At 47.3% G+C, this 22832-nt stretch overlaps 2 protein-coding genes across 11 annotated transcripts in view; one reads left to right on the top strand and one right to left on the bottom strand.

Moving 5' to 3' along the window:
- The window catches only part of IRAG2 (inositol 1,4,5-triphosphate receptor associated 2), a 70824-nt gene extending 60991 nt beyond the window's left edge, over positions 1-9833 (top strand). Inside the window, exons 33-37 of the mRNA XM_053251424.1 lie at positions 1515-1589; positions 1683-1744; positions 2631-2723; positions 5280-5381; positions 9116-9833. Coding sequence (XP_053107399.1) covers positions 1515-1589; positions 1683-1744; positions 2631-2723; positions 5280-5381; positions 9116-9359 — 576 coding nt within the window. The 3' untranslated portion in view covers positions 9360-9833. The remainder of the gene's footprint in view (positions 1-1514; positions 1590-1682; positions 1745-2630; positions 2724-5279; positions 5382-9115) is intronic.
- The window catches only part of DNAI7 (dynein axonemal intermediate chain 7), a 51728-nt gene that overhangs the window by 1143 nt on the left and 27753 nt on the right, over positions 1-22832 (bottom strand). For 5 of the 10 annotated variants that reach the window (XM_053251426.1, XM_053251425.1, XM_053251433.1 and 2 more), the window contains 4 exons: positions 22111-22325; positions 21066-21236; positions 14653-14766; positions 8906-10127 (listed from right to left, as the gene is read on the bottom strand). In XM_053251426.1, coding sequence (XP_053107401.1) covers positions 9852-10127; positions 14653-14766; positions 21066-21236; positions 22111-22325 — 776 coding nt within the window. In that variant the 3' untranslated portion in view covers positions 8906-9851. Of the gene's footprint in view, positions 1-8905; positions 10128-10203; positions 10548-14652; positions 14767-21065; positions 21237-22110; positions 22326-22832 lie in introns of those variants that run through there. The other 5 variants (XR_008307572.1, XM_053251431.1, XM_053251430.1 and 2 more) reach the window with 5 other exon arrangements.

Consider the following 22832-nt stretch of genomic DNA (forward strand, 5'->3'; position numbering starts at 1 on the left):
CCTGGGTAGAAGTGATTGTGTGGGAGCAAGGTGGGAGGAATACCTGGGTAGCTTTTCCTCTTCCCTCGCTTCCACACAACCGAAAACTGGGAGTGCACACAGCTCCCAAACCCAGGTAGAACACAGCTTTTGATTGTGTGAATGGCCTCTCTTTAAAAAATGCTTTGAGGCCATGCATGTGTGTGTATTAGGAAGCTGCCTTATACTGAGTCAGACCATTAGTCCCTCTAGCTCAGTACTGTACACACTGACTGGCAGCAGCAGCTCTCCAGGGTTTCAGGCAGGAGTCTTTCCCAGTCCTACCTGGAGATGCTGTCAGGGATTGAACCTGCAAAGCAGATGCTCTACCACTGAGCAAAGGCCCTATCTTGTATTTTGTATCTCTTACAAGGATGCATATTCTTTGACTGCAGTACACAGATACCCAAATGGTAAACCCAGCTGATCAGCGGGTGAAATGGCTGTGCCTTACTCCTTGTCTCACTTGGCTCCTTCTCTTTGTGCTGCTTGCTTCTCTGCTCTCCAGTTTCTAATTTAGAGACCTCTTTGCAAGAAAAGAAAAGGTGGGGAGTCATAGCCCCCTTTAAGATGACTATGTAATGTTGCTTTAGCCAGGAGTCCTTGAACTCAGGTCCCCACTCCCCAGATGTTATTGGACTTCACCTGGGGATGATGGGAGATGTAGTCCAACAACGGGGGGGGGGAACCCAGGTTCAAGATCCTCTGGCTTCACACCTGTCTCGGCTGCAAAAATGTAGGATTCTGAAGTGCACAATATAGGTGTGTTTTCCATAACTTTTTGATTTGATGGCATTTTTCAAAGCATTGCAGAGATCCTTTTTAAATGGCCATATGCACTGCAGCGGGCTGATAGCCTCTGCAGTGAGATGGGTCAACATATGAAATGCTTTCTCCTTTTCTTCCTGCTCTTTGTGCAGCTGGGTGGGAGAGGTGCTTTTTGAACTGGCGAGAGCTGGCTTAGAGAGGCTTGCCTCCTCGGTGGTGTTCACATGACCAGTTGTTTCCTGCCGGATGGGGACTGGGAAACAGTCGAATTCCGCTTCTGTGGGCGCTGAAAGGCCCACATTAAACATGACGTATTGTGCATCTGCCACTCAAATGGCAGACACACAGCTCACTCTGCTTCATGCTCTGTCCCCATGCTGGGACAGTGCTATCAGCTGCGTTTCACTGCGGCAAGAGAAAAGGTGGTGGTTGGACACTATTGGACATTAAAGATGGGAGCGAGCTGCTGCTGCTGCTTCTTTTTTTAGTGTGGGCTTACATGGAATGCTGTTGCACACTACCATTCATTCAGTGGTATCTGCCTCCTTATATCCATGTGAGATCCTGTGGTCCAGTGGGCTTGAAAAATTGCACGCGAAATGTCTGAACTGCCGCTGGGCTGCTTGGGAAGCTCAGCTTCTGTTCATGTGAGCACTGCCTTCCTGCAGTAGCCGTGGGACTCTTAAAAAAATGCATAACCCATCAAGTAGTATTTCTTCTTTATGTAGCAGTCGTCTCTACGGAGGGTTAGCATTACAGCCTTGCCCAGGATTACTGGAAATGCTGGTCCTGCTTTGCCGCTGGTACGTAGCGGGTGTTCCCGTCGAGTGGCTTTGTTACCCTACGTCCGTCTGGCCAATCCATGCTGAACCCGCCTCTCCCTTCTTTCTCCAAAGGCTCAGCTGAATGAAACTGACGGGAGTGACTGGAATGACAAATTCAGCAGACGTGCTAGTTGGTAAGCATCGTAGGCACGTCTGCATGTATGTGACACCTGTCATTCACGGGTACCTTCATTTAGTCCCAAACCCGTCAGGGCCTTTCAGAGCAGTAGTGCCCAGCATAGGCAGTAGGAGCTAAATGGGAGACGTTCTATTCCTCTTCAAGGTCAGAAACTCCAGCCCAGATGTCATTAGCCTAACTCGGAAGCTTCAGCTGGTTCAGAATGCTGCCGCAAGGATGCTCGTGGGTGCAAGTCACTTCACTAGTATTACACCCATCCTGCGTCAGCTTCATTGGCTACCGGTCCGCTTCCGGGCTAGATTCAAGGTGCTAGCATTGACCTTTAAAGCCCTACATGGCTTGGGGCTGGGGTACCTGTCGGACCGCCACTAACAGAGATCCACTTGGCGGGGACTAGAGACGGGGCCTTTTCGGTTGTGGCCCCTCAGCTTTGGAACACCCTCCTTGAAGAGTTTTGCCATGCTCTCTCCTCAGTGTTTTTTAAAAAATATCTTAAAACACACCTTTTTAAGGAGGCTTTTTAATGCTTCATTTTTTTTGTTATATCTGGTAGGTTCTTTAGCTTTTTATAATTTTGTTTTTAGCTTTTAAAACAACCTTTAATTTGAACCTAATAATGATTGTGGTTTTTAATCTGACAACTTTTTTTGTTTAATTTAGTTAATCTTATTACTTGCCATCCTGCAAGTGGGGAGCGGGGAGGGGGGGAGCTCTTATGTGCAAGCAAGAAAGAGGTATTAAGCGTGAGATCCGTGATTTAGATCACCGTACAACTGGTAATCTTAACCTCCTCTGATATCCCTCTGAGGGGCCCACTCTTTCTCCACACACCCACTTCTGCTCTGCAAAAACAGAGAGTGTGTTGAACTTCTTTCTAACAGGGGCTCAAAACAAGGTGAGAAGCGACCTTTACTGCAGAGGTACATCAGCTCACCATCCTGGACAGAGTCGGAGGAAGAACCACCTGAAACAAAGTAAGTCTCAATTTCTTCTGGCCCAAGAAGCCAGCACCATAGCTCTTGTTCAGACATAGGAACATAGAAAGCTGCTTTATACTGAGTCGGGCAGTTGGTCCATCTAGCTCAGTATTGTCTACGCAGGCTGGCAGTGACTTCTCCAAGGTTACAGGCAGGAGTCTCTCTCAGCCCTATCTTGGAGATGCCAAGGAGGAAGCTTGAAAGCTTCTGCATGCAGATGCTATTCCCAGAGCGGCCCCATTCCCCAAGGGGAATATCTTATAGTGCTCACACACATAGTCTCTCATTCAGATGCAAACCAGGGTGGACCCTGCTTAGCAAAGGGGACAATTCATGTTTGCTATTACAAGACCAGCTCTCCTAGATATTTTCTTCACTGTGGCCCACTGACAAATAGCAATTCAGAATCAAAACTCACACCAGTGCTCTCTGCTATGACTCTCCTTCCAAAGGAAACAAAAATGGCTGGCATATGGAGCAAGAATGTACCGGTGCAGTGAGAGAGCAGCCTAACAGAACTTCCTAACTAATGGCACTGGTGCAGCAGAGGAGTGGTAATTTTTGACACCCTCCCCTTCCCAAGGAAACCCTTTGTGCCACCCAAAAATATGTCCCTGAGGGTTGCTTAGCTCTAGGACATAATTTTGGATGGTCCAGAGGGCTCCCTGGGAATGGGAAGGTCTTGCTACACCCATCCTTGCTTGCTCTGCATGTCAGCTGCTGCGAATCTTTGGAAACATCTTACTGTTTGGAAATGTGGAGCAACAGAGGCAACTCAATATGTTTGAAGGCCATATTAAAACTCTTCTGAGTGTTTTCCAGATTACATGCTGCCACATGTCCCATAAGTGCTCCTCCGTATTGCCCGTGTTTTGACATCACGCTCGCTGTGCCATCAGCAGGGTGCCATCCATATTTCCAGTGCCTTGTTTCAAATTGTAATGATGTGTTATGGCCCTATAACGTGGTAATAGCGTTGCAGGAAAGTAGCTGTATTCTTCCATGGTAGGGAGTTTGCAACAGAGTTTATGCATTGCAGCATGTTGCAGTATGGATAGTTCCTCTGCCCCCTCACCGCAGGGAGAAAAACGGGCAGGGAGAAATCTCTACTTTCCCCTCTTTTCCTCCCCACAGATCCCAAACCCCACACCTCCCTCCTCTGCTTGCTTCCAATATAACTTGAGCTTGTCAACACAGAAGGGGAGAGGAGGGGGAGGAGATTGGAGGGGTTTTATTATTATTTTTCCACCAGGGTTCTTCTGTGCATTCCCCTTTTAATTTGCTACTTTCACCAGAGACACATACTAGTGCAGCTGAGCAGACTTCTGAATCCAACCCTTTCTTGGTGCACTTTTACTGAAGAGGAAGTCCATTGGACTAAATCATTTACTTCTGTGCTATCCCATTTGCTTACTACAAGGCAAAGGGCAGGGAGGGAGAGAACAGTCACTTACTTAAAAGGAAGCCCATTGAACTGAATCATGATCCATTTACTTCTGTACAATCTCAGAGCCCTCACTGGAGGAGTGCTCGCCTCTCCTCCGCCCTCTCTCTCTCTCTCTCTCTCTCTCTCTCTCTCGGCACACCAGTTTCTGTCTTTTCCCCCTTCCTGGCTTGCCATAGGATTCCCTTTCGCTCCCCTGTGCCAATAAGCAGTTCCCTTGTTTTGTCACTCCAAAGGATCTCCTCATGCACCCCACTCCCCCTCCTCTTTCTTTGTAATATTCTCTCCTCCCCTCCCCCCCCCCCGCCGGGTATTGCTTGTGCAAAACTGGAATGATGCAAGACAAAGTTAGATTTTTGTTTTGGAACAGTGCTTCCCCCCTCATGGTGGATTTGTGCAAGGCAGCCGAAAAGTTACAATAAAAAATTTCATGTTCCCACCCCCCCAACTCCATTGGCCCAAATGGAGCAGGAGGAGGGGCAGATAAACACATTTCAAGGAGAATATGGACAGTCCTACCTTGAAAACATATTGCAATGCTTGGAAAATATGAATGGCCACCAGTCTACAACGAAGCATTAAATAATTATTTACTCTCAGTTTTAAACCATTGCACTACTCCGTCATACTTTGCAACACTTTACCCATTGCAAATCTTGTAGTCCGGAAAACGCTCATAAGTTCCTCTTGTATGTTTGTGACCGGTTTTAATAATCTTAATTGTAGCCCTCTAGGAAATTTGAAACAGAATTGTGTTCACTGTTGGGAAATTGCTTTGGAATCCAGTTTGGCTGCAAACATAAGAAAATGGAACACCCAGAGGAAAAGTGCTCATCAGGGCTAAGTTCATTCTGGAACTTGCTGTAGAGAATTAGAAAAATCACTGATGGCAATACCCCTTCAAATATTTGGAGTACCAACTAATTCCTGTTAAGCTGAGAGCAGTTATTGGAGAAGATAGTGTATCTTACATGCCTGCAGGAAGAGGAAGCTGCCTAGTGACAAGGGGTTAACCCCTTCTCTAAAAGTTGGTGCAGCATTGCCACAGCCTGCGGCCAGCTGAATGGGGCTTTCTGCGTCACACCTGTAATACAAACTCTCCCCTGCAGAAGCAGCCCATTGGAGCCACCGGCCCCAGAGACACGAGGAAGTAAGGCGCGGAAGTCGAGTGAGAAGGAAAGCAACTTGTCAAAATGGGGGCTGCACGCCATGTAAGTGGTGAATCGCAAATGGTGCATGTTTTCTGAATGTGAGAAGCAAGATCCTGTACCTTCTAACTACTGAACCTGGGCCAGCTGGAGCAGCCTTTAAGTGGTGGGCATCTCCCCCACCCCCCATTAGATGACAGGTTCCCAACCTTGGGCCCCTAGGTGGTGTTGGACTTCAGTTCCCATCATCCCCTGGCTGTAGGCCATTGTGAGTGGGGATGATGGGAATTGCAGTCCAACTGTACCTGGGGACCTACGTTTAGGAACCTGTGCTCTTGTAAACAGCAGCTAAGGGCTGCTATGCTGGGGGCTGCTGCATCACAATTCTATAGACCAGTAAGGGTAACCTATGAATGAGCCAAAAAGCAGAGGTATGCACACGCTGGGAGCTCTTTAGGCAACTTGTTTCCACACACACACACCACATCCCAAGTGTTGCTCCAATAGCCCCAGCCCCCTGTCCCACCACCCAACTGTTCTTTTTAAACTCAGCTTCAGAAAGCAGTTTTGGGCACGAGAGCCATTTAAAGGGTCAGACTGGAGAGAGAGAGCGGGGGGGAAGACGTGTGTGTGTGTGTGTGTGTGTGTGTGTGTGTGTGTGTGTGTGTGTAACACCAGCAGTGTACCTCCTAAAGGAACACACACACACACACCCGCCGCAGTAGCTCGAGTTTAATCTCTGGACTTTAAAGGGCAGTTTTGCAAGTTCTGTATGGGACACTTTTGGAAAGAACTTAAAATCATCATCACCACCCCCACCTCAAAGTACACACCAAACCTGTCAAGGGGATCCAGGTGAGGCCTAGATCCTGGAGCCCTGGGTTGCCAACATTCATTCTCTCTCTCTTTTCTCTCCCTTCCTCATAACACCTTCCAGAAGGGTGGCCATGCTGACATTCTCCAGCTTTGGGACAACAGCTGCTGCTACTACTACAAATATTTCTATACTGCTATTCAACAAAAGTTTCCAAAGTGGTTTACATAGAGAAATAAAAACAAGAATGGCTCCTTGCCCGCAAAGGGCTCACAATCTAAAAATGAACATAAGATAGACACCAGCAATGGTTACTGGAGGGATACTGTACTGGGAATGGAGAGGGCCAGTTAATCCCCACCCCTACCCCCGCTAAATAGAGTTGCCACTTTAGCCACTTTAAATGAGACTACAACTCCCATCATTCCCAGCTGCAACAATTTGTGTCTGGGGATGGTGGGAGTGGTAGTCCAACAACTGAAAGCTTCAGGTTGGTCAGCCCTATCTACTGCACCTCATACAGGCAGAAAAATGTGCAGCACACACAAATCAGGTTTTGTCTTGCGAATTCTAGCTTATCTCGGTGTATTTCTGAATGTTTAAAATGCTGGTTTTAAGCTGCTTTTTCTGAAAATGCAAATAGGGAGAGGCACTGGCATAGAATCATTAGCATTCTGTAGAAATGCAGAGATAGCTCTTTAGTAATCTCTCTCCCCACCCCCACCCCACTGGCTAGAAGGAAAACATGGAGGCATTCCATGTGAACTTGCAAAAACAAAACCCGAAAGGGGGTGGGAGGGGCTGCTTCCCTCAGTACCGCGAGTGTAATTCGAAGTGGCTTCGCTCAACATTTACCCCGCAGCCTGAAGCCATGTGCAAATAACTCCCAGAGGGATGATGCATCACAACTTCACAGACCTGCTAAAAAGCAAAAAGGGCATGGGCTCCCCGATGCAACAATTACAACAAGTACTGAAAAGTACTTTTCAGGCAATGAGTTCAGAATGAATCCCACCATTGTAGCCTCACTGAGCTACATCCCTAAGTCTTTAAGCTGTTTTGCCAGATCCTGGATTTGGCTTATGTGTTGGGTGGGATTTTGTGTTTCATTTAGCTTCAAGTTGCTGAGGGTTGGCACCAGAGGTGCTCTTACACTTCGGGGCCAAAATCCAGGGCCTCCACAGCCCAGGGTCCCCCCGCAAGTCCTCTTTAGTCTGTCCCGGGTAGTGTGGTCACCCGGCCGAGCATGATGATGCCTAATTTGCAGGGCAGGGGGGCCTCCAAAGGTCCTTAGGTCCAGGCTCCAAAATTACCTAGGACCACCTCTGGCTGGCACTGTCCTCCGTGGTTTCCTCATTCTCCTAGGCACGGAATATCTGCATCCTGATCAACAATACACCTGTAGGGTGAAACTGCACATTGTTTACATGCATTTTGCCCATGTATATTTCTCTAACCTTAAATAGGTTAGAGTTCTGTACTGGAAGGGGAGGCCAGTATTAGAACTTTGTGCAAAGGGAGAGGGTATTTAACACTTTACTGTCCCATTGTGGCCCTAACCCCTGCTAACTGAGCAAAGAGGCATCTTTTAAAGTGGTGATTCTCTCTTTAGCACAGGGAGAGCAACTAGCAGCGGGGAGAGCTACTGGCCCTAACCATCCCCAGCACAGCATCCCTCCAGTGGCTGTTGCTGGTGTTTGTCTTATGTTTCCTTTTTAGATTGTGAGCCCTTTGGCGACAGGGTGCCATTTTATTTATTTATATCTGTGTAAACCACTTTGGAAGTTTTAGTTGAAATGTGGTATATTTGTTGTGTTGTACTATTGTGGCCCTGACATATCATTTCCCCCAAAGCTGCTATCAGCCTTATTTTTGTCAGGAGTAAAGTGTGCCGTCAAGTCGATTTCGACTCCTGGCGCCCACAGAGCCCTGTGGCTTTCTTTGGTAGAATACAGGAGGAGTTTACCATTGCCATCTCCTGTGCAGTATGAGATGATGCCTTTCAGCATCTTCCTGTATCGCTGCTGCCTGATATAGGGAAACATACCATCGGGGATTTGAACCAGCAACTTTCTGTTTGTTAGTCAAGCATTTCCCTGCTGCAGCACTTAAGGTGGGGAAGGGTTAAATACTCGCTTCTGATTGTCCTGATCCTAGCTGCAAACTAAAGAGGGCTAGCCAGGATGCTGGGAGATTTCAGTGAGAAGAAATTGAGAGGTAACCTGGTTTCTCAAAGATGACTGCATCTAGGGATATCCTAATCTAATAGAATATCTCTAGTTGTGGTCATCTCCTCTACCCAATAACCTTATTCAGACATCATGATGTACACATGTGCATGGCTTCTACGTGAATGACTGTACATGTGTTCATTTAAAAAGTGAACCTGGATACAGGTCCCCTCCAAAGCAGGGTACAGATAGGAAGTGGACTTCTGTGCATGCACCAAACATAAACATCATGTAAATAAGTGCATACAGTTCTGTACATGGGCATACTGTACACAGATTGTATGTAAATTGTGAAATCGAGTGAAATTTTGGGTGAAATCGAGCTCATCTTCAAGCCAAAGCCATTTTCTCCCAAGAAGAGTCAACTGATTCAAAACACAAAAGACCCATAAGCCAGCCTCTGTAACCCTTCTGGAGCGTCCCCTCTCCTCCTGCCTGATCTGTATCGCTCCTATTCTCCCCAGTCAAGCTAGCCCCATGGCTCCTCCTTTGAGCCACTAGGTTTTGGAAGTTCCAACTGACTGAACAAATCTCAGGACAGCAAAATTTTAGAAATGTATTTTAAGTCGGTTCTGGTTGCATGGCTATCATAATTCTGGTGGGGAAAGTTTTGGATTTCTGCAGTACATAATTGCATAGCAAGTGGCTATTAGTGTCTCAATTGCGAATCATGTTGGCATCTGAATTACCAGTCAAACTGTGGTGCTGTCCTTGCAAGCATCCCGCTTCTTACAATGCCTCTCTTTCCACAGGTGTACCCGAGTTTGTTCTTGGGCTTCGTCTCTGAGAACCTCCTTCTGCGGCACTCACAAGGCTCTCTGTGTTTCTGCTATCACTGCTCTGTTCTTTGCTGTTCTTTCAACTCTCATCGTGGGCTTGTCATTCCAAAGACCTGCAGAGGCGGCTCCTGTTGGGACTGGGGACGCTTGGACTTCAATACAGCAGCTGCTGTGGCCATATACAGGTCTCCGGCACCAGGGTCCACCACCTGTATAATTCCCTGGTGGGGTTCTGAAAGGGTGTTCTGGATGCTTTGCTGGGAAACTAGTTGGGGGGGGTTCTTGACGCAGGCGGGTGCAAAAGAATTGATCGAGGGTTTGTTTGTTTTTTTAATGGCATGAAAGTCCTGTGTGCCAAAACAAACAACTTTGGAGTATGGCATCTTAACACTTCTGGAGATTCTATTATTTAAGCTGCGTTACTAGAATTAAAGAAAATGTGATTCCATGCTTTTCGGCACAGCAGGTCTCTCCTCTGAATGACTTCTTTTTTCTTTTTTTAGTGTCCTTCCTTCCTGCTAAAAAATGTAAAGGTTTTGGAAACCATGTGAAAAAGCTTGTTTGGGAGTGAATATAGCTTCTCTCTAGAAATGGTTTAAAGAGTAAGGTATTTATTTTTAAAAACTGCAGACTTCAACCTCTTATTTTATTGACGGAGTGTTTTCTAACTCAATAAAGTTCTTAAGTAGCATATGATATGACAGTTTCTTTAAGCGTACGTTAGCACCCTGGTAGCAAGGAGCAGCTGGTACACCGTGTCGATGAACAGGAAGTGGGTTTGCAGCACTTTTGCCATGGCTGCATCTCCCGCAGCGTCTTTGATCAGGTGGTACAGCGTGGAGTGGAATTCTGTGTCTTCTGCGATATTCTTGGAGAAGGCATCACTCTCCTCTTTAATCTGGAGTCTCTGAGCTCTCTGGCCATTGAACATGTAAAGGGCCCAGCTGTCCTCGTGAATTTCTGTTTCTTCCAGGTGTTCACAGGCCTGCAGCAGTGGCCGGGGGGTAGGGGGGAGGGAAGAGTAGGTATTGTGCATTACAAACTGCTGGGCTCCGAAACATACTTTTCAGAAAGGAGAAGGGGTATTGGTCCTGCCTTTCCTACTTCCAAACCTGCTTAGTTTTTAAAAGAAGCAGGCCTGTACAACATAAGGCCCAGGGGGCATATCTGACCCACAGAGACTTTTTTTGCTTGCCCGCAGGTAGGATTATCCTGCAGCAACAGCTCCCCAGAAAAGCAGAGGGTCACTCTTTTTCAGTCAACTCCCTCTTCTCCAAGGAGGACCATCCTGTGTCCTCTCCAGAAACTGCCTTTCAGAGTCATCTTATGTATGTTCACCTGGAAATGCATCCCACGGTGTATTCAGTGTGGCTTACGTCTCAGTAAGCATGCCTAGGATTGCAACCTGAAAGCAACAGTGATGTAGGCAGTGGCATTAATATATTTAATCTTAATATAATGAGCTGAAAATTGACCTTGGACCCCCACATATCAAGTCAAGATTGGTTCTAGCCCAGCAGGGCATTTGAGCTGTGCACCCCTGCAACAGAGCAAGGGTTCTCCGCTTTGTTCCCAGCTCCTGTTGGACTACAACTTCCATCACCCTGCCATAACAGCCGGCACGGGATGATGAGTTCTGGTTCAACAGCTGGACGGCCAAGTTTGCCCACCGCGAACTAGGACTTGCAGGGTTCTAGGGGGGTGCAACCACACTCTGGGGAGGGGGAAGTACTCACACCTGTGCAAGGTCCTCTACAGTCAACCCTCGCCTATCACGGGTTTGCCAATCACGGATCTGAGTATCCGCAATTGGAAAATTGTCACCACCCTCACCAACTGTGACCCAGGTATCTGTGGTTTGGCACCATTTTTTTTTTAATTTTGGGCAGTTCAGGGGGGTGGCAATTTCTGAGGTCACGGGGTCATTCTGAGGGTCAGGGAGGGTTTGGGGGTGATTTGGGGGGCTTGATGGGGTCTTTTCTGGGGGTCAGGGGATTTTCTCACTTGGGGGGGTATTTTTGGGCACCTTCCCTCTGGTGATTCCCCTAACCCCCTGTTTCCATTAAAGTCTATGTCTCATCTACCCCAAATTCGCCAACTGTGAGGATTTCCAGGAATGGAACCTTCATGGTTAGTAGTAGGAAATAGCACTAGTACAACTACATACACTCAGTATTATTGAAAAAAAACATATTATGTCATCCACTGTTTTAATTTCTAAACTCTTCTTTGCTGCTGTCAATGGAAAAACAATATAAAAACATTTATATTGCAAATGCAAACTTGTTTAACCTGGATGGTCTACTCTGAGGTAACAAGATACTGGGTAGTAGCTGATCATTACGTGTGTGTGTGTGTGTGTGTGTGTGTGTGTGTGTGTGTGTGTGTGTGTACATCATCCACTCAACTGAGAATTGGAGCATGAGAATTGCTACTTTTTGAAATTATGTGGGTTTTTAAAAGTATATGTAGGTCTTAAAGAAGATCAGACACTTGATACTGCTATGGCACATAAGTAGAGTAATGAGTTTTCCAACCATTACAGCACAGTGGTGAACTAGAATCGAAAAGACTAGAGTTCAAATCCCCATTCAACCATGACATTCACTTCTCTCTCAGCCTATCAGGGTTGCTGTGAGGATCAACATAACCATGTACACTGCTTTGGACTCCTTGGAGGAACAGTAGAATGGAAATGTAGTTAATAACAATGGTTAGAAGCCGTGGGAAACATAGGAAGTTGCCATATACTGAGTCAGACCATTGGGCCCATCTGGCTCAGTATTGTCTGCACAGACTGGCAGCAGCTCCTCTAATGTTGCAGGCAGGAGTATGTCTCAGCCCTATCTTGGAGGTGCCAGTGGTGAGGGAACCTGGAACTTTCTGCATGTAAGCATGCAGATGCTCTTCCCAGAGCAGCCCCATCGCTGAAGGGGAATGCCTTACAGTGCTCACATTTAGCCTCCCATTCATATGCAGACTAGGACAGACCCTGCTTAGCAAAGGGGACAACTCATGCTTGCTACCATATGGCCGTGCTCCTCTCCATGGGCTTCTGGGCTTCCCTCCTTCCCTCTCTCTCCATGCTGCTGTTCTTATGATGGCATCACAGACTCACAGCTGGAGTGCACACAGCACTTTTAGATTGGGAGCTCTTTTGTGACAGGGAACCATTGTCGTCCGTCCCCCCCCCCCCCCCCCTGGAAACTGCTTTGAGAACTCTTGTTGAAAAGTGGTATATAAATATTTATTTTGTATATTTGTTTGCTGCCCCAAACTCTGGGCAGTAAAACAAATTAAAACATTAAAGCACATTCCAAAGCTTTGGGGTGGCAATAGAGAAGACCGTCCCTGAGTAGTCATCAGACAAGCCGGTGGCACCTACAGATGAACCTCTCATAGGTGAGGAACCTCGAAGGGGGCCATAGCAAAGGAAAGCTTCTCTTGAATACCCTCAGCCTAATCTGTTTGTGGCTACAGTGGGTATAGGAAAGAATTACCCCCTTTGATAGACCTTAAATTCTGGTTCCCTTACATCCTGAAATGAAAACACAAAGAAAATTCCCTTCACCAGCTGTACTTATCCAATGCAACCTATAACATCCAACTGAAAAACATCACAATTACAGTCCAGAAAAAGTGTCAGAAATAAAAAACAAGAATTACTGAGATTGAAAAAGGATCACCCCCCCGCCCCAATGTCAATATTTTGTTGAACCACCTTTTGCTTTAATAACAGCCTTGAGTCTGTTGGGATACTTCTCTATCAACCTTGCACATCTAGATGGAGCAATATTTGCCCACTCCTCCATACAGAACTGTTCAAGTTCGGTCACATTGGATGGTAGGTGTTGCTGGACTGCTATCTTCAAATCTCCCCACAGATTTTCTATGGGATTTAGGTCTGGGCTCTGACTGGGCCACATGAGGACGTTCACTTTTTTCTCCTTCAGCCACTGTGTGGTCAATTTTGCTGTGTGCTTCGGATCGTTGTCATGTTGAAAGGTGAATCTTCTGCCCATCCTCAACTGTCTGGCAAAGGGTTGCAGGTTTTCTTCCAGAATCTGACGGTATTTTGCCCCATCCATTTTTCCTTCTACCCTAACGAGAGCCCCAGTCCCTGAGGCAGAGAAACACCCCCACAACAGGATGCTGCCACCTCCATGCTTCACTGTAGGTATGGTGTGTTGTGGATGGTGAGCTGCATTGGATTTACGCCAGGTGTACTGTTTGGTGTTGAGGCCAAATAGTTCAATCTTGGTCTCATCTGACCATAAGACCTTTTTCCATTTGGCCTCAGAATTTTCAAGGTGCCTTCTGGCAAAGCTCAAACGAGCTTTAATGTGGCCTTTCTTGAGAAGTGGCTTTCTCCTTGCGACCCTCCCAAACAAGCCACATCTGTGGAGCACTCGTGAAATTGTTGTCACATGCACAGAACAACCACTCTTTGCCATGAAGTCCTTTAACTCCTTCAGAGTAGCCATTGGCCTCTTGGTAACCTCTCTTACCAGTTTCCTCCTTGCTCTTCCATCCAGTTTGGAGGGCCGACCGGATCCAGGGAGGATAGCAGTCCACCAACACCTACCATCCAATGTGACCGAACTTGAACAGTTCTGTATGGAGGAGTTCTGTATGGAGTTCTCCATACAGTTCTGTATGGAGGAGCGGGCAAATATTGCTCCGTCTAGATGTGCAAGGTTGATAGAGAAGTATCCCAACAGACTCAAGGCTGTTATTAAAGCAAAAGGTGGTTCAACAAAATATTGACATTGGGGCGGGGGGGTGATCCTTTTTCAATCTCAGTAATTCTTGTTTTTTATTTCTGACACTTTTTCTGGACTGTAATTGTGATGTTTTTCAGTTGGATGTTATAGGTTGCATTGGATAAGTACAGCTGGTGAAGGGAATTTTCTTTGTGTTTTCATTTCAGGATGTAAGGGAACCAGAATTTAAGGTCTATCAAAGGGAGTGATTCTTTCCTATACCCACTGTATATAGGTTGTAACCAGCACTTTGTATTTTGCCTGGACACATGTTAGAAGTCAATGTAGTTCTTTTAATATAGGAATAATGTAGTCTCTTTGAGAATACCCAGAGACCAAACTGGCACCAACTACAGTTTCTGGACTACCTACAAGGGCAGCCCCATGCAGAGCACATTGCAGTAATCAAGTCGGGAGATAACCAGCACATGCACTACTGTTCTGAGGTCCTTTAGCTCAAGAAATGGATGCAACTGGCCTATTAGCCTAAACTGATAGAAAGCACATAGAAAACACTGGCCACTGCCTCAGCCTGAGACCCCAGAAGGATTCAGGGATCTGGGGGCACTCCTAGACTGTACGTGTTCCTTCTGGGGGTAGTATAACCCCGTCCAGCACAGGGTTAGCAGTAGTAGGACTGTCCACATCTAAGCCTGGCTAGGGACTGGGGCCATTGCATCCACTCCAGGTTTATTTAGTGCTTGCTGATGCTGAATGAGCAGGAATCTTGGCCAAAGACAGTCTCACCTTAAAGACCACTTGATCCTCTCCACAGAAGGCATTCCATTTGCTCCAGCTGAAAGCAAAGCCAGACGCAAGAAGTGCCATTTGCTGGTAAGTGGTCATTTCTGCCGCAAGTATCTGCAACCAAGATGACAAGACAAGAGTGAGCAAAGCTCAGTAGACGGAAACAGCATATCCCAGGAACGGCCAGGTGGAGGCTCCCCAGCTCCTGTTGGACTGCAATGCAATAAATGGTGGCTGGGGATGATGGGTGTTGTAGTCCAGCAACATCTGGGGGCCCAAGGTTAAGAAACCCTGGTTTAGGGCAAGAAGGTCTAAAGGGAAGGAAAAGGGGACAGAGTCGCAGCCTGATCCTGTTTACTCAGAAATGGGTTCTACTGGATTCGGGGGGGGGGGGTTGCTCCCCATGGAACTGCAGCCTTAGAGGGGCTCATAAAATGTTTTAAGCATCACAGGTCAAGAACTGAAAAATGGCAATCGCTTTAGAAAAAGACAGCTGTCTGCCTGATAGCCTGCTTTCCAGCCCTCAAGATGGAGAGGAGAGATGGTCTTGCTGCAATGCGCACGGAGTGCCATCTCTGCTAAGTAAGGTCGACCCCGGTTTGAACAGGATGGGTGACTACATGTGAGCACAATTCCCCTTACAGACGATTAAGGACGGGCCTGTAGCTCACTGGCAGAGCATCTGTCTTGCAAGCAGAAGGCCCCAGGTTCAATCCCTGGCATTTCCAGGTAGGGCTGGGAAAGACTCCTGGCTGAAACCTTGGAGAGCCGCTGCCAGTCAGTGTAGACCAGGGATTCTCAACGTGTGGGTCCCCAGATGTTATTGGACTTCAACTCCCATAATCCCCAGCCCCAGGGGCCTTTGGTAGGAATTATGGGAGTTGAAGTCCAATTACATCTGGGGACCCACACGTTGAGAATCCCTGGTGTAGACAATGCTGAGCTGAGTAGACCAGTGGTCAGACTCTGTCTAAGGCAGCTTCCTAGATTCCCATGACTGCCTGAGTGGCGTACAAAAGCTTTTAAAGCCATAAGAAGAAACAGCAGAGTGGCAGCACATATAAGAGGAAATGAGGAATTAAGAACAAGATCTAAAAGGCCTGGTATGTGATACAGTCGGCACGGGGCTCTAGCTCAGTGACAGGGCAGATGTTTGGCATGCAGAAGGTTGCAGGACTGATTCCTTGCCTCCAGGCTGGTCTTGTGGTGGCAAGCATGAATTGTCCTCTTTGTTAAGCAGGGTCCACCCTGGTTTGCCTTTGAATGAGAAACTACATGTGAGCACTGTATGATATTTCCCCTTAGGGGATGGGGTCACTCTGGGAATAGTACCTACCTGCTTACATGCAGAAGGTTCCAAGTTCCCTCCCTGGCAGCAGCTCCAAGATAGGACAAGATTTTTTTATTGAACCAACAAACTACCAAAGCATACTGTACGTTGCCAAAGCACAATTATATACAAAGTGGTTGTTTGTACATCATATATCTACAAAGATTTACACACAAGGATTTGGAAATCCACAGGGTTATAAAGTATATGCAGGCAGTACTGTAACTCGGGGGGGGGGATTACAAGGCACATCAGGTAAATGGGGGGGGTTACGTCCAACATCCATTTCCATAATTTGTCCCATTGCTGTTTAGAAGAGATACTCTTGTCTTTTTGCACATAACCATACAAACTTTTCCAGAAGAGATTTACTGTCTCATCCATGTGAACCTCTTGGTCGCGTCCTCCCTCCCTATTCCTATGCAGGAGCATTGCATAAATGACATACAGGTTTACTAACCTGATTACGAGAAGGGGAACGTTCCAATTCCCTAGTATGAGGGCACCCATCCCGTTTCCTTCAAGGTTTCTTTCTGGGACCTCGAAAGGAGGTTCTATCGCTCAAACCCGAGGTTAGTTCTTCCCAAGTCTGTTTTTCCAAATCAGGCCACTCTAACAGCTTGCTTACTCCCTGCCACACTCTTTTGGCTACCACACACTCTTTTAAGAAATGTGAATGGGTTTCCCTGAATGTTTTGCCTTGCTCACTAGCTTTCTGTTTGCAGGTGATTTTAGGGCACTCTTGCTGGTCCTCTGGGAGCCATGGCTTAGCCGCATTAAGTGGTAGTACTTGGTGGTATAAGCGCCACCTTGTTTCCCATAAATGGAAAGGGACCTTTTTCTCCTTAAAGAGAGTGTTAGGGTGATCGGGTTGTAACAAGTACTATGAAGTGCGGTGTTTGTAGTGTTTACGTTCTAAATCAGGTTTTTAAAAACCCACTTCTAGAACCTCTCCATAAATTGCTTTCCTTAGCTGCTTAACTGAGGAGGATCTTTTAAATAGATCCAGTTCAACCTTCCATTTTTTAAGTGTGAATAACAAATCTCTCAAGTAGTCCGGGTGTTCTCTTTTTAATACTTGTGTGATATTACCATTGAAAGATCCTTTCCCCCACCATGCTACGCCCTATGCTGGCTTTTGCCAACGCAGAGCGAAAAGCGAGACCCAGGTTTTTTGCAGGAGGTTGGACATATTATGGACATTCACGAAAATCCAGTTTCTAAAATTGTAGGACATAAATTCAGTTACAAAATAGGGTTGCAGGGCAGGTAGGGCTAGGCCTCCCCGCTCAACTTCCTTAAATGCTACCGCATGGGCCAAAGAGAAGGACGCTGTGTCCCATACTAGATGGAAGATCTGGCTTTCAACAATCCGAAGGAGATCGAGTGGAGGACGGTAGACTACCGCCAGGTTATGCACCTGGGATATCAGGTAAGTCCGGATGTAAACCGCTTTCTGGTACATGGCAAGGCTCCATTTTTTCCACATGGTGATTTTAAGCATTACTTTTTCTTCCCAATCTGTCCAGTTCCCCCCCCCAGACTTTTTCCTTAATCCCATATTCAATCCCCAAAATGTTTACTGTATCTACCCACTTCGGTTTGGACTCTGGGTCCCCTTCGCTTTTACATTCAGAGATGGGTAGGACCGAGAGTTGCTGGTGTCCGGGGTCCATTTTAACAAATACACTTTTGTCAGCATTTAATTCTGAGCCCGAGATCTTGCCATATTCCCAGAAGAGGTCTAGTATTACAGAGATTTCATTTTCATTCGATAACAGTAATGTAACATCATCGGCATGAGCTACAAATTTTACCCTAAACTCAGAATGCGGTTCTGAGTGGACAGGTGGTTCGGCTATCCCATCACTCTCCCTCCTCCTCCCTCCCGGGAAGATCTCGCAGGGCGGAGGGATAGAGACTGAGAGTCCTTGCAGATGCGGTTCTCTCTGAATCCTGATCAGGATCGGATCCAGGGCAAAAAGATAAAGTAATGGGCTCAGTGGGCATCCTTGGCGGACACCCGAATGCAAAGTGATTGGGTCGCCCCGCCATCCATTAATCTGCAGTGTCACCTTTGTATTTGCATACAGCAGCTGTATCCAAGTCACGAATGGGATGGTATACCTTTAGCTTTCAACAATGTCCACAGGTAATTGTGGTTCAATTTGTCAAAGGCCTTAACTTGATCCAATAAGAGGAGGTGACCTTTCCAACTTTCATTCTGTATAGAGTAAAAATGTTCTCTCAGCAGACACAATGAGTGTCATCTTTCTTCCCGAGATGGCACTTGTCTGCAAGCTGTGGACCAATTTAGGGGCCACTTTCGCCAATCTATTATTTAGGATTTTGGCAAAGATTCTGTAATCGATATTTGTGAGGGTTATCGGTCTCCAGTTTTGTGGTAAAGTGGTGTCACCTTTCTTGGGGGGGGGAAATTAAGAGGCCGTCCCCAAAAGACCTATTTAAACGCCCATTGCCTAGGACAAAATTAAATAATTTTACTAAGACTGGTAGTAGCTGGTCTGCGTAAAACTTATAGAAAGGCCATGTCAGACCATCAGGCCCCGGGGCGAATGTGTTCTTTCCCGCTGAGATAACTGCTCTGACCTCTTCTATCATTACAGGATGGGTCAAAGAGCTCCCCCCCCCAGTGAGGGAATAGCCGAGACCATATTCATTCAGACAGCAGAACCTATCTAGATAAGATTGAATGTCCTTTACAGAAATATCCTTCAATGCATACAAGTTTGTATAAAACTGGGCCGTGATCTTTAACATATCGTGGGGGTCAGCCTTTAGTGGGCTACTTCCATCCGATCGCAGGCCTTGGAATGTCACACTAGATGCATGCATCTTGTACTTTGCCCACTCCCCCTTTTCAACTACAGACCCTTTGTAGCGATACAGCTTATTTTCTAAACGCCTGTGCCGCAGCTCATTTTGAAATGTCCTGATTGTCTCTTTGTAGAGGTGGCATGATTCCACGTCGAAGGCTTCTCCCCTGTTCATCTTATCGACAATCCTCCGGTGTTGGGTGATCGCTTTCTGATAATTTTGACCCCTGTCTTATATGTCTGGCTGGTCACTGCCCTAGTATGGCAGCCCACCCTCTTTTCAAATGTCTCCCAGGCTCCCAAAAGATCATCTTCTGCCTCTAATAGCCGAGGGATCTGTTGCCTCAGTTCTGATAAAAAGACACCTTTGAGATATTCATCACTTAAAATTTTTGGGTGTAATTGCCACAAGGGCTTACCATGTGGAATTACCTCAGAGAGATTACAAATAAATCCCACAGCCGCATGGTCTGACCATGGGGTAAGTACTTGTTTACACCTGTAGACTTCAAAAGACGAGGGAGCCCAGAGTCTATCTAGCCGGCTGGCTAGATCTTGGGTGGTAATATGTAAATTTGACTCCAGATTTAAATTAATGTCTATACTGCGATTTAAAATTCTCTAAGTGACGGATTGGGGGAAAATCCAAATCATTATATACCCCCAAGGCCTTATCATCTAAACCCAGAGTCTCACTCAGAAAACGTTGGAGAACTTTTTCCTCATTCGTTAGAGAGGGATTTGAGGGGGAGACTGGGAGGCCTCCCGAAAAGGCTTTCCTGTTGCTCAGTTGGGCTCTGTTATTAAAATCCCCCACAATCAGGAGGTGGCACTTGGTGTCAAATATATCTTTTAGTTTAGCCCAAAGAGCCTTCCTAAGGTGTGAGTGTACCAGGGCATATATGGCACAGAGTCTGGTCACGCCTTTAAGTGGTTGCCGAGTTTGGGTCACCCCTGACAGTAAAATCTACATACATTAGTGTGCCCTGATCAATTTCTAACACCCTCTCAATTTTGAGATCAGGTCTGTCTTTAAACAATATCACTACCCCTGCATTGCCGCTCCCATTGTAGGACCAGAAGGATGGGCCCACTGTCCATTGCTGTTGTGCCGAAAAGCGGTGGCTCTCATTTTCAAAATGGGTCTCTTGCAGAACATAGATGTGATAGTTCCATTTTGTTAAAAGGTGTAGGATCTCTTGCCTACGATTTGGTGACCTTAATCCATTAACATTCCATGTAAGTATATTATAGGAATTGGCCATACAACCCATGATAGGAGGGTGTTATGTATAAGGCAAGGACCCATTCAGACAAAGAGCCGCTGTTCACGTAGAAGCGAGGCAATAGAATGGTAGGCGTTTGTTTCTCAGATTGTGTCAAGTATTGTTCAAAGGGGCTTATTGGGTTATAAGAGAGACTCCTGCCTGCAACCTGGAAGAAGCCGCTGCCAGTCTGTGAAGACAATACTGAGCTGGATAGACCAATGGTCTGACTCAGTATATGGCAGCTTCCAAGTAGGGCTGGGAAAGACTGAAGTGATAGTAGAGAATACGGAGCTTAGCGGGCCCAATGGTCTGACTCAGTATAAGGCAGATTCCTATTGTAAAGTCTTCACCTGGGGTAAAAAATGTTGGGGTTTGTGATTATTTCGCCAAGCGCCAAAAGAAGCTACCCACTCCAGTTACAGAGTTGAGTACAGCGTTTAGTTGCAGTCATTTAAAGAACATGCATGGAGATTGTTGTACCACCTAAGCTAAATAGATGTATTGGTGAAGTACATTTGAAATAGAAAAGACCGATCCTATCTATCAGCTACCTAATGAACAGGTAGGGAGAGCGAGATGTTTCCATCTGTTCTCGGAAAGGAAGAGGACTGACTCACTACAGGAAGTACCTGAGTCATAGCAGGGGTCATAGAGTAGAGGTAAGCAGGGACAGGTAAGGAGACCCTCACTCACGACCTCTACTCCAGGTGCCTTAGCATTGGCCCGATGCTGTTCTGAAGCAGCAATGGCAGGAGCAGCAGTGGCTGCCTGGAGATGCCAGGGGTTGAACATGGGGACTTTCTACATGCAAGGCAGAAGCTTTACCTATGAACTACAGCCTCAACCCTGGTGGCGGGTGGCCAAGGTGACTGGGCTAATGGGAGCTGTAGAACCGCTTGGCAGTTGCCATCCGGCTCAGAGCTCAAGGAAGCAAGGGATGACATCGAAACAAACGAAAGCAGTGAGCTGGTCTCTTACTTTCTTGTTAATGCTGACGTACTTTGGAGAGTACTCGGCTGGGAAAATGTTCATTCCGGCCCGCTTCAAAGCTTCTGTGAGGGCTAGAGGACTCATCCATCTCCCTTTCAACTCTGAGAGCAGACCAGTCTCTTCCACGGTGGTGATCGAGGCTAACATGCACTGGTTGACCTGTTTCCAAGAGCGAGGCGAGGAGGAGTGAGCTACCAAACATCTGTCTTGACGTGTCCTAAACCTCTGAAAGCCGACTGACACGAGCTTCCTCCCTCCCAAATTGGAGAGGGAGGGACGTGGCACTCGTGCAGCTAAGGGTCAAATTAGAGCAGGGGTTCCCGTCCTGGGGTCCCCAGATGCTGGACTCCAAGGCTCGTCACCCCCAGGCAGGCCACTAGGACTGGAGTGGATGGGAGCTGGACTACAACCACATCTGGGGGCCCAGAATTGGGAAGCCTTGAATGAGACAATCCTTCGGAGCACATTATTGGCAAGCTCCGGCTGGGTTTGCTGAATGTTAAATAGCAGCTGAATTGGGGTCTCCACTGCAGATCAGGGCTATGGTTGCAGGGGTGGTGGGCTTGAACCCTAGCCCCGGACTCAACCCAGGTCCCACCTTATAGGACAGCTATTGCTCAAGGGGGGAAGGCCCCCACTTGTGCCAAAGGGAGCCTCCCCCCAACCCCAGCAAGAGCCACTGGGGTGGCTATCCAGATCGGGACCACAGTGAGGGGCAGGGTGAAAGCCCACCACCACCACCACCACAGCCCTGATCTGCAAGATGGAGTAAGCTGGCTGCCCTTTAATGTCAAGAAAAGCAAGGAGGTACTGGGGGGAGCATAGATGTAGTGATCTCCTGAGCCTTCAGAAAAAAATGTAACCTAAAAAAAGTTTAAAATGTGACCTACAAAATGCCTGGAAAATCCTCAAGGGAGTCAGTCCCCCCACCTCCCTCATGGGGATCTGGCCCAGTGTGAGTCCCATTGAATTGCGTGGGACTGACTTCCAAGCCAATATGCCTAGGACTGGGCGGCAAGGCCCACTGGCATACCTTGATCTCAATCTGCACTTCAGCAAAGGTGGTCAGGATGCTGAAAACGGCCTGATCGGTGCCATGTGGCTGGAGTTCCCACGACTGGTAGGGCATGTTGAGGTGGGCGTCCTGGAGCAGCGACACCGTGAAGAAGCCGTTCATCCTGAAAGAGATTTCCTTCTCTTTCATGTTGTAGACCACCTCCCCGATATCGTCCGTTCGCCAGCACTGGCCTTTGGGGTGGAGGAAAGGGGAAGAAAAGAGCAGGGTGGGTTCAAAGAACCCGAGGGCCCCACGTCCTGAGGGCCCCCCAGCACCACCCCTTCCTATTTTCTTCATTATATCCCTCCCTCTGAGGGGCCACTGAGGAGAGGGGTGGACACATTCCCCTCTCCCTTAGCTATGCCACTAGAAAAAGAGCGTTGCTTGGTCCTAAAGGGCAACGATGCTTGATGTTGTAGTAGCAACTGTTTTGCCACACACTTCTCCCAAGGAGCTCAGGGCAATGCACAACAGCCCATTTGGGCACGGCCAAAAAGGTCAGACTCCATGCCGACCCAAGAGTGGCGTTGTCAAGAGGAGCCACAACAGTCTCTCCCAGCGGTCGCCACCCAATACGTCTGTCAGATCCCATCAGACCCCTCCGCTCCCTGCCTCTCCTCTTCCCCCTCCTTTACTTGGGACCAGAGAGAGCACTCAAAGAGCCACCTCGCCTTTCCCTTTTAGATCCCTGAGTGGCA

This window comes from Hemicordylus capensis, chromosome 5 (assembly GCF_027244095.1).
Source record: "Hemicordylus capensis ecotype Gifberg chromosome 5, rHemCap1.1.pri, whole genome shotgun sequence".
Classification (NCBI taxonomy): Eukaryota; Metazoa; Chordata; class Lepidosauria; order Squamata; family Cordylidae; genus Hemicordylus; species Hemicordylus capensis.